The sequence below is a fragment of the Acanthochromis polyacanthus genome, chromosome 14 (assembly GCF_021347895.1).
Source record: "Acanthochromis polyacanthus isolate Apoly-LR-REF ecotype Palm Island chromosome 14, KAUST_Apoly_ChrSc, whole genome shotgun sequence".
Taxonomy (NCBI): Eukaryota; Metazoa; Chordata; class Actinopteri; family Pomacentridae; genus Acanthochromis; species Acanthochromis polyacanthus.
This window is the reverse complement of record NC_067126.1, coordinates 15,308,705-15,320,771: the sequence shown is the minus strand read 5'-3', so window position 1 is coordinate 15,320,771 and position 12,067 is coordinate 15,308,705. Positions and strand designations below refer to the sequence as shown.

The following is a 12,067-nucleotide window of genomic DNA, read 5'->3' as shown; positions in this document are numbered from 1 at the left end:
TGCAATTTTCCAGACTGACTGAGCTCGAGTTCTTAACATAATGATGGACTGTCATTTCTCTTTACTTAGCTGACTGGTTCTTGCCACAATGTGGATTTTAAGAGTTGTCAAACAGGGCTGTCAAATGTGTACCAACTTGACTTCTGCACAACACAATTAATGGTCCCAGCCCTTATTAAGAAGGCAAGAAATTCCACAAATTAATCTTGACAAGGCACACCTGTGAAATGAAGACCATTTCAAGTGACTACCTCATGAAGCTCATGCCGAGAAAGCCAAGAGTGTGCAAAGCAGTAATCAAAGCAAAGGCTATATTGAAGAATCTAAAATATAAAACATGTTTTGACTTATTTTACACTTTTTGTTTACTACACAATTCCATGTGAGTTTTGATACCTTCAGTGAAAATGTACAATGTAAATAGTCATAAAAATAAAGAAAAACATTAAATGAGAAGGTGTGTCCAAATTTTTCACTGGTAGTGTATGTTTTCAGTTTGTGTGACAGTGGCAAAACCATAGAAGAGTTTCTGTAATCATTTTCCAAAGCTAGTGCTAATACTTTGGATTAACTGACCATGAACAGTAGAGTGTGTACACACAAAAACACATACACATACTCACTAGACAGAAACATAGCTTCTATCGTGAGGTTGATTTGCTTTACGCAAAGCAGTGCAGCAAAGTCAGTGGAAATCTTTATAAGAGACTTATTTTACTCCTTCTTTGTGCATGTTTACAGTGTGAGCTCATGTGCACCAAGTATGCTTGTACACCAGGTCAACCTCAAGGTCCTAGTCATGACTCAACTGGTCACTTGAGCATGAAAGAGAACTTTGGTTCCTTGGCATGGTCCCATGTTAAATGTTAATCTCAGACCATGATAACTCTGTGAACCCTGGGACAGCGGAGAATTATGTAGAGCAGAGGGAAAAGCTGCAACACAGAGCTCTGCTGCAGTGATGACAGAAGGCCTTCAAGAAGGTGCAGAGCGTGTATGTTCTACCTCTGTTATGGCATTTGGGTGATATACAAAACATAAAAGACGTGTTGTGTTTGAAAAGGAGAGTGTGGGGGAAGGGCTGGTAGTGTGAGAATTTATGGTTAAAGCATAAAGTCAGGTGGTTTGTGTGTGTGTGCAGCGTGTCATGAATGAAGCAGTCAGCAGCACGCATGATTTGTGTGTCGAGGGATTTGCTGCCATGTAATTGCACTTTAGCAGACCTGAGTGATATTCTGTCACACTGCTGTACATTGCTTGAGATGTACTTACAAGGCATGTCCTCTGATTAAGGTTTTATTTTTCAAGCTGGTTCTAAAATAGCACAATATTCTGACCATTATTTATCTATATAGACACCTAATATGTATGTTAAAAGACTTATCATTTTTGGAGAAGCATTTTTAATACTAGTTCTTAAACATAAGTAGTTTTGACATTTGTCACAATCTAAACTTGGAAACCTAGATAGATTTTCAACCAAAACTAACCAAAAGATTTTGAAGGCTTCAGGTTTATTAAGCGATTCCAGTGCTGCATGCAGCTTTGGGCTAGGATTAAATGAACAGATTCAGATAAAGACTCTACATTTACCTATTTTTTGCACACAAGATAAAAAACACACAAAAAGAAATAGAGCAAGGGGTGCTGAAGCAAACCTTTTACCATAAAATCATCACGTTTTCAGGGTTGAAAAGTTTGACAATCAAGCTCAAAATATTCTCGGAAGATACACAAACCCACATAGAAATGTGTTACTCAACCTACATTACTGGTGGGTTGCACTACTGCAAAGTGGAGTAGGGCTGGGCGATATGGCCAAAAAATAAAATCTCGATTTTTTTAGTCATCTTGGACGATTACGATTTCAATCGATTTTTGTTGTTTCTTTGCGGTCTGTTTGCTATGGCTAGTGCTAGCCATGCCGCACTCCCGTAGCTGTGAGCACTTTTCCCATTCTTTAGGATGCCTCTGCCGGAGGTGCTGAAAGAGGTTAGTTGTGCTGCTACTCTTCGTTTTCACAGTACTTTTGCAAACCTTGCACATGACTGTAGTTTGCTCTGTGTCAGTCTTGTCAAAGCCGAACCACTTCCATATAATCGATGTAACATGAGGCCCTTTTCTCGCGACCAACTCTTCGTCTGCTGTTGTGTTGTGTCCGCCTTGACGGGGGGCGGGGGGGGGGGGGGGGGTTTGGCGGAAGGAGATGAGAGGCGGAAGCAAGCGCCAGTGCACAAGTCGTGAAAGGCAGAAGAAGAATCTGTATTGTTATGTATTTAAGCTCGCCTCGATTTTACGATTTGGCAAATTTTCAAATCGTCAGGTTTTAAAAAGGCGAATTAATCAAATTAATTCGATTTATCGCCCAGCCCTAAAGTGCAGCATTCAAAATAGAAACTAAAATCAAGAAATTTACTACAGGTAAGTAAAAAAGAAGTGGCCCAATACTTGTTAACCTACATATAGCCCGAAGAGACATATTTCCAGCTTAAAATTGGACTGCTTCCCCATTACTCTCACTTGTGTCAGCTTGCATTTAGAAGTGTCCTTCACTAAAGCTGAAAAATGTAAAAACATAAAATGTCGCCAGAGGAAAATAGCTCTCTTGTCTTAATATGCCATATGATTTGCTGGAAAATATCCTGTTGAGACAATATCGCCCCGGTAAGGCAATATAAATTAATACAACTTCAAATTGATGTCATTCAGCTACATTCCCACGCAATTATTTACCTTCTAACCAATCATTTGCCTCGTCTTTGATGATGACATCTTGCCAGTCCTCTCTTCAGAAGACACAAGAGCCACACACATCTCAAAGACTATGATTTATCTGTTCATTCTTCTTCTCATGCAGCTTTTTCCCCATGAAGCACCTTTGCCTTAATGTACCACAATGATTCAGATCAGCTAATGCCTGAAGCATTTTCAACACATGACACTCCACTGTGTTCTGTTTGTTCTGAGGACGTACAAGGGTTTGGTTTTCTATTATGACTGCTCAATGTGCAGTAAAATGATGTTTATTTTTGTTTTGCTCACTCAGACACTCAGTAAACAGCTTATTTTAGTTGAGGGAATGAAAAGTACTGGCATTACTGTCCGAAAACCACACAGTAAAACAACAGAAGAGAAAAAGGTGTTTATATGAGGAGATACAGCTACAAGCCAGCCACTCAATAGCTTCCCAAAGACAGCACAAGTCCATTGTCCAGAGTCTGAAAAACACAATCTGAGACACAATTCACAAACACTTATTGCTGACTGAAGCCACCTAGGGAAAAAGAAGCATGGGTAGTCATGCTAGTTTCCTTAGGCATCTGTGAAGTAGCAGAAAATGGAGTTACTAAGCAGACAGAATATAAACAGCTTGGTTGTGGTCAGGACAAGAGGCCAGAAAGTCCACAACTAAAATCCATCCATTCTCTATACACCGCTTTATCCTCACGAGGGTTGCGGGGGGTGAGGAAGACTGTAACGCTCATTCTTTATCCCAGCTGACTCGGGCGAAGGCAGGGGACACCCTGGACAGGTCGCCAGTCTGTCGCAGGGCTACATATACAGACAAACAATCACACTCACATTCACACCTACGGGCAATATAGAGTAACCAATTAAGCTCAGGACTGTGGGAGGAAGCCGGAGTGCCCGGAGAAAACCCACAGGGAGAACATGCAAACTCCATGCAGAAAGATCCCAGGCCCAGGCCGGGATTTGAACCGGGGATCTTCTTGCCGCCAGGCGAAAGTGCTAACACTAGCCCACTGTGCAGCCCTCCACAACTAAAATTTTCATCCTAATTCATACACACAAATCTGAATAATGCCACATAATCCACATTGATTGGTAAGCGGATTAGAATCAATGAATCAATTAATTAAAATTCAGATAATAATGGAAACGCTGCTCCCCAAATTAAGCAGACCTCTTCTAGGCACAATTTCTGTCAGTATCATACTGCTGACCGAAGACAAAACCTACATGAGCACTGATTCTGTTAATGTCTCGCCTGTGGTCTGCTCAGCCCACCAGGCCCAGACATAGCTGAACGACATTACCGGTGGCACCAGGTTGTCTGAGCTATCACTTTAAGGCTTGTCAACCCGGAAACTGGTCCTGCCAGCCTGAATCAATTTAGCAGGAAACCAGCTCAGCTCTCATGCTCAGCTCTGCACAGGCAGAAAACATTGCACTGCAAACGTGACATGATGGATGGTTAATGACAAGACCCTAACTGGCCTCTGGGAAGCAGGAGGTGTGAAAAATGAGGGATGGCAGGGTGACTGAAGTACAAATCACATCCTTGTTTATGGCTTGTTTCAGACTGTTTTGCATTTCTGCATCATTGTGAGTGGAATGTTGCACAAAATCTGTCAACAGTGATTCCGACTGGTGGTAGTGACACACCCAATATTGCCTTTGTCACACAGGTTGGTGTTTGAATGATAAAGCTGATAAAATGTGATGTAATCATTTCTGTTGTCCTTTCAAGGTATAACCTCTTAAAAGACAATATTAATTAAAGGAAGAATACACTTGTGCTCTGTTGAAATCATAGAATGCACTTGAGCAAATGTAAAATAAAGTCCTAATTTAAGTGTGAGGGTTGTGGTTCTTATTGGAGGAGGGTAACCATTACTGAATTTTTAACTACAAAAAGTATTATATGATTGTTTTGTTAAATCTACCAGCTGAAACCATGCAGTCATTAAGGGTTGAAGGCATGGTGACTGAGGCATGGTGAAGTGCTGTGTTTCCTATAATATATAGGTTTAAGCTTAAAACAGCATAAATGTGATGAAATGTAAGTGAAATCAATCAAAGACATGTGACTCAAAAGTGTGCTGAATGTGATCACACAAGTGCTCATGGCATACTGCAACAATAAGAATCTAGAGGTGGGTGTGGTCTCTGCATGGCACAGCAGAGCATGGATCAGCAATTACAGAGCAGACAGAGAACACTTCAGATGCTCAGCAGGGCTGTTCATACAGCACGAGTAGATGAGCTCAGGAACACACTAAGACACTATCAGACTCGATTTAATATGATCCAGAGACTGCAGATTTTTTTTTTTTTTTTTTTTTTTTTTAATATTCAGTGTGATCTGGCAAACATGCCAAACCTCACTCTGTCTTGCTTCCTTGATTGCATCACACCTCTGCATGGAGCCAATCATTCATTTGTTTCAAGTTGATTCAGCAGCTGAAACCACAGCTGAGAGGTGACTCCTAATTTGACACACCACGAGATGGACAGGACGCACAAAAGGACATTGCTCTGGAAAACAGCAACAGCTATCAAGACATGTGCATCTACCACATGCAATTTTTCATTTACTGTATAATTGTATGTGCATGAATCATGAACTCCCTGGGTATCGAAACAGCTCGAACAGTAACAGCCATCAATGTTCATGTTCTCTGCTCCTGTACGAAGGGCATTTCCAAGACACTGCCAATCACATGGCACGAAAAAACAAGTATGCTCAAATTCAGTGCTCCATCACAGTCAGTTGCAACGAAAAACTAAAGTTCATTAGTATATTGTCAGTTAACTAAGGCAAACATGCTGTGAAATTGCAAAACGGGCCAAACTGTACTTTTTTCTCTCAGGGAAACTGGTAGAGCCTATGTTCACATAAGAAACAATGCCTGTGTTGCTCAACTAATTTAATTTTGTTCCAGAAAAAACAAGAGCAATTTTTTATCTATCCTGTGCTGTGACACTATTCTGAACAGTACTGTTCCCTTACAGTGATGCTCAAGCTCTTCTAATCTGTGATATACGTATGAGGCTGAGTTCTTCTAAAAGAGTTCATCCAAACCTTGACCTGTCAGCTAAAAACCAGCTTGGGTGTGTCACTACCACCAGTCGGAATCACTGTTGACAGCTACACTTATCTAAAGTTTGTTATCTAAACACAGGTTTGTGTAGCAAAAATGGATACACTGAATGACTAAAGACTGCACCAAAGTTGAAGTCAGACAACTGGGAAAGACTGTAACGCTCATTCTTTACACAGTTGCTTGGTATTAGAGGCATCCCCCTAAACCTCCATTTATGGCAAATGAATCCATCACCCCTCTCGCTCAAACTGAATACTTTCCACATTAGTTGCCAAGTGATCAGCTAGGCCTGTATTGAGGATACTGCCTGTGTTTGACTAACTAACAACTCGATTAGAGAAACTGAAAAAGTAGATGTGTTAAAAATATGCATGTCTTTCAGCTAGTCCAAGACATTTGAAAGAGTATACATCATCACAAGACTCATTTGAGCTTTGGCAAGCTTTTCAATACACAGAAAACAAAAATAAGACAAAAAAAGGTATGTTTCTTACTTCGGATTTTTGAAGCGGTGCTCAAAATTTTAGTCTGGCTCAATGTAAAGAAGTTTGTCAGTACCCCAAAAAGTACTGACTCTTCTTTGTGAAGCCCCATGTTGGCCACCTCTGACCTCCCAGAACCCCTTCATATGAGCTGTAACCAGGCCAGATCCAATTAAACACTCTCTTGTTCCATAAACTCACTTTCCTAACTCTGCCTAGCCCCTCATGACCATTTCTCTCAGGCATGTGCCAGACTGCCAATACCAAAAACACGCAGTGCAACAAGTAGTAATTCGGAGCCCACAGGCACAACTGGGCATTGAGAATGCAGAGACATTCTGTCCTCTATGAACTCCAGTGCCAAATGTAGGGCGCTGGGTGCAGGCTTGGCTTTGTTCAGGGAGACATGTCTGACATTTTAGGTCCACAGAGAGCAAAAGCAGCATATTACAACGTGAAATCTGAGCTTTAGTAAACAATGTGTTCTTAGAGTTATGGTACAGAAAGGAGACAGTGTTGTGGCACTGAAAGAACTGCAGATGCAATAACTTTTCAGTCAGATAAAATTGTGCCCTAGATTAAAAACCACAATTAAGCACAACCAGTGATAGAAGAAAATAAATGTGATCCAGCTCTATGGTGAAGGGAAACAATAATGTTATGTGCCTTTGTCTGCCTGACAAAATTTCCCAATACTGTACAGCAAACAGTAAGAAAACTGGAAATTCCTCTTTAAACAAACTACAAAAGCCAATTACATGGCCTTACAATAGTACGGAAGTGTAGTGTGTACACAAAAGAAATGGAGAATTCAGACACAAGCTTACTCTGGGTGTTATTTTTTACTTGCTCTATTTGAGTCATATAGCTCTAGTATGTATTATTTGGATAAGGAAAACTGTCAGCATTGACTACTTCTTGGACACTTGAAAGCAGATCTCTTCTCAACGACTGATAATATTTTAAATTGGAGATTTAAACAATAAAGTTGTTTTATTTCAATCATGAGCATACCTCACAGTCAAATATATCATAACTGGCTCTTCCTAATGAAGACACAAAACAACACTTTCAGCATACTGTTGAACAAAACACTACCTCTCTGGGAAGACTATCAATCAACAGACGACAGAAAATTTCAGTGGGTAAAAAAATGGTTGTTAATTGAGGCATATACAAAGATGCATGAGTGCATTAATATTCTTTTCTATAAAACAGACATCAAATGATGAAAAATATAGTTGTTTGGCTGTAACAAAGGCTGAAACCTGAGCAATTGTGGATATGTGGAAACCATTCCACAAGTAAATACAGTCCCACAATCCCTTTGATTTGAAGTTTACCTTAAAGTTGCTAGAATTGACCCAGGAGCTGGCAATCCCATCAACCATCTTGTCCAGCGCTGTCTGGTCCTGCTCCAAGTCATGGGACTTCTCCTTGTCCAAAATGTAGTCAATAATCTCTTGCCCCACCTGCAGCCGTCGGCCCACATCCTTCTGCAGGACCAGGGCCAGGCAGTTCTCCATGCTGGGCTCCATCATCCTGGCCTCTGATAACCACTCCCTCTGGGTTCCTCAGTCTGCCCGACTGTAGATTGACCGGCTACGAGCAATCCTCCAGTGCTCAAAGCAGCAGGAATGGCAGCGTAACAAAAGGAGCCGCACTTGGGAAGTATGTGGCTAGTTGACCCGGAAAAGTAAGAAAACAAGAGAAGGTCACTGTACACAGTCTGCTTGTATTTTTATCCCTCAGGACAGGCCTTCTTATTTGCCAATTGCTAGCTTGCTAGCAAGCTAGTGGCCTTGCCCTAGGGATAGATGGAGCAGGGCTTAAGGAATGGCAGCAATGCAGCATGTGTGTGTCTGGACAGCAGCTGGGGAAACTTTACTACTCCCTCCCACTTGGATTTTTTCCCCCTCTTCTTCACTAGAGGAGTCTGCGCCAAACCGCCACGGCAAGAGTAGAAGAGGTGGTTTTGGCGAGCAGTGGGCAAGGCAGCAAATGGAGATGGATGGAGAAGGCTAGCTTAGAGCTCCATGTCTTCTCCCTGAATCTGCCCTGGGTTGGCCTAGATGAGCAAAAAAGGCAATAGAAGAGTTATTTCAGTATGGAATTAATAACACTAATTACAACAAACCTTACTGATTTTCCCCAGGGTACACAAATATCACTAAAAGTCATCACACTACTACATTTATTTCACACTTTGAGCTTATATTGACCGTATTATTTTAAACAACTACCAGGCTGCTAATCAATTCTGCAAACAATTATTTGGTCCTAAAATGTCCAGCGCCACTTTTGATCTCCTCAAATCCTGAAATAGGCAAAGAAATGCAACACATGATATTTATAGGTTGAAACTAGCTGGCTTTTATGGCATAAACAAAATGCAAGTCATTCCTTTAAATAAATGCCAGCTATGTTTTGATTGACTGATGAAATGACTACTTACACTCTCGACAGTAGTGTGACACTTTACGGTAACTCCCTATTTCAACGGAACAATGTCTACGTGGGCATGGCTAGGTTTATAAAGAAATGTTTTTTTGCCAATTCGATGTGGAAGAACTTGACTCAACTCTGTCCAACAAGTATGGGATGGACAAGATTGTAAGCCAAGCTTCATCACCCGATGTTGGTTGCAATGCTGTTGCTCCTGCAGTCAAGTTTCAACGCCATATGGAAAGTCTTCCCAGGGAATGGAAATCAGCAAAATGGCATGAATCCTCCCAGTCACACCACATTCATGCCTCTTTAATAGCTTCAGATGCTCAGCTTGGTAAGCTACCACTGTCATGGAAACACAGGGGCTGTGCTTCAGTATGACCTCCAAATGAAGAAGACACAAGGATGTCACTGAGGCTTATTTGCTCCAGTTCCAAATTGCTTAATCATATGCTGAAGGTCCCTCTCGTTCAAATAACCCCAGGGACTTTTTTATCATTATTTGTTTTGTGACAAGATTATTAGACAGACAGGAATGCTGAATAAAACTCTATCAGGTGAGGGCCTTTGTTCTGGGAGGAGAAATTTAACCCTGCCTGTTTTGTAGAGGCCACATATGGACCTGATTCACTGGACTATGACCTGCATGGTGCTATAATGTGTGAGGTATTTTCTCAAACAATAAATAATATCAGAACTTTGTGTTTTTGCATGGTAATAATGGACAGATTTCTGTGTTTGTTTATATTTTGGCCTGTGTCTCTGCTTAAGATTCATTTTCTGTTGAAACATCAGAACAAATTAGTTGATAGAGCAAGCCTAATTTATCAAATAGTAGTCAATTATTTCATTAATCACCGACTATTTTTAGAATTGATTAAGCAGTTCATCGATTCTATTTTTTAAGTATAAATTATCTGATTCCAGTTTCTTAAATTATCAATTATCTGTTTGGCTGGTTAGCAAATATTATAATTTGTATTTTCCTGATTATCAGAATTGCGTTCTACTGTAACAGATTTCCATTAAGTTAATTCTAAAATGCAAAAATACTTTGGCTCTAATGTAGCCGAGTCCCTATCTGTAGTCACCACTCTGTGGTCTCAAGCAATGGTAGAACCACAGCACTCTCTGAATAGTTATGCATCACTCGTAATAGCCTATCAGCAGTGAAAGTTAAAGGTTAAATGGTCTCTTTAAGTTAAAAGTAAAAATCAAAAGCACTTCAAAGAAGTTTTGGGTTGGAGGTTGTGTTATTCTATGGTCTGCACCAAGATCTTTATTTTAAAAGCAAATTTATATTGGTTCCAAACATTCGTTACTGATCTCAAATAACTGATAGTGGCCCTGAAAAAAAACATATCATCTATATCCCGCTAAATCCACATTAGAGCCGCGGGGGGAGGGGGGCCTTAGGATGATGGAAAGGCACACCCTAGATAGGTCACCAGACTATCACAGGGCTACATATACAGACAAACAATTACACTCACATTCACACCAATGGACAATTTCTAATCACCAATTAACTTCAGCGTGTTTTTGGATTGAGGGAGGAAGCTGGATCTTCTAGCTGCAAGGCAACTGTGCTAACCACCAACTCACTGTGCAGGCCCCAAAACGTATCAGTTCTTCCTATTGCTTTGAGTTGTGGACAGCACAAAATATTTGCCATCTTGAGCTTGGGGAAACAGGCAAAGGATCTTTATTTTTTTACCATTTGTTGACATTTTATAGACCAAACTACTGACCTATTAATCGAGAAAATAATTGACAAATTCAAAAACAATAAAAGTAATTAGTTGCAACTCTATTATTGGACAAAAACAGATTCAGGATAAAGACATCAGGACCAGTCAAACAGACAGTGTGCATGACATGTGTCAGTGTGTTTATAGACTGTAATTGGCTGTGTATGCATTAACAATTGAGAGACAGAGCGTGTGTGTGATAGTGTGTGTAAATAAATCTTGAAAAAGATGCACTCGTCTGAATGCAATGCGTTTCAGCACTAATGTATTAAGTATGTCATCATAAGGCTCTTTAAACAGATAACTATGAAACATTTGAAATTGTTACAGCATTCCATTATAGCACCATGTAAATTCTTTTAATTCTAAAAACCTAATGGTTCAGTTTACACCGAATTCAGTCTTATTTCTGACAATCCACTCATTCTTGACAAACAGATTTGCTTGGTCTCTGTTTTTTTCTGCCACACACACAAACGCACAGTGCCTTTTGCTTTTGTGCAACGTTAGCTGAGCCCCAGCTAGCTCAGAGCCTGACCATCACTGCTAACCCTGCCAAACGCAGGAGCTTCTTGACAGCTTCCACACTCTGCGAACGTGAAACAAAGACTTACCTCGGGTTTTACACCGTTGGCTATAAAACACACTATTCATTTTCTCTTATCTCTTAAACGGCAGTATATGCTTTCCACTGTAGTAGGCGAAGTAAGGTGTGTAAGGCAATAAAAGCTAAAGCTAGCCCCTAGCGAAGCCCTTCCTTTCAATGAAACGTCAGTTCACAGCCAGACAGAGAGGCAACACAAAGACAAGAAAATGTGACCAGGAGGCGAGAAAGTGTTGCTGCATCATTCATTCTTCTACTTACCATATCTTGTTTAAACCTCGCCGCTGATTTGGACATACAGCTCGTATTTCTTGGTGTACACGTACAGTCCACGGCCTCAAATCTCTTCTGTCTCTCTTTTCTCTCACTCTCCACCCGGAATGCTGCCTGCAGGACAAGAATGGGATCGTCGTGCGCATGCGCAGTGGATCCAGGGATGATGTTGGCACTTGGAAAACTGTCGCATGGCATTCGGCAGTGCTGAAAAACCCTGCTGCTGTGGCTGAACCTTAGTCGACCTCTGGCGACATCTACTGGACACACGGGCTCTGTGTTTCTGTGGATCTTTTGCATTTATTTAGTTTTTTACACAAACCGTGACAGAAAGATCAAAGTGGAGAGTTAATAGTTATGTGACTGGCTCCTGACAAAATAGAATACATTTCTGAAGGTATAGAATGTTTCCCGGGGCCAAAACAGCTGTGTACTACACATCAAGAAGCTATTTTTTTCATTTCGATCAAAGAATGAGGAAATTAATTGCAGTGTGCACTGACAGCTCACCTGGTTGACAAAACAAAGCAAAGAGTCCTCATCACAGCCCCCTTTCTCTTCTACTGTCACTGCCAGAAGTTGAAGGTTAAGATAAACAAGTGAGCTCAGTCACACCAAAAAGCAACGTTAAAGTACTTTCTTGCCTGTTCTGTATCTCTT

General features: G+C 40.8%; 1 protein-coding gene across 1 annotated transcript in view; it reads right to left on the bottom strand.

Moving 5' to 3' along the window:
* Window positions 1-11,546, bottom strand: part of clasp1a (cytoplasmic linker associated protein 1a) — a 111,711-nt gene extending 100,165 nt beyond the window's left edge. The window contains exons 1-2 of the mRNA XM_051958996.1: window positions 11,396-11,546; window positions 7,675-8,399 (exon numbers count right to left, since the gene is read on the bottom strand). Coding sequence (XP_051814956.1) covers window positions 7,675-7,872 — 198 coding nt within the window. The 5' untranslated portion in view covers window positions 7,873-8,399; window positions 11,396-11,546. The remainder of the gene's footprint in view (window positions 1-7,674; window positions 8,400-11,395) is intronic.
* Between the last annotated feature and the right edge of the window lie 521 nt (window positions 11,547-12,067).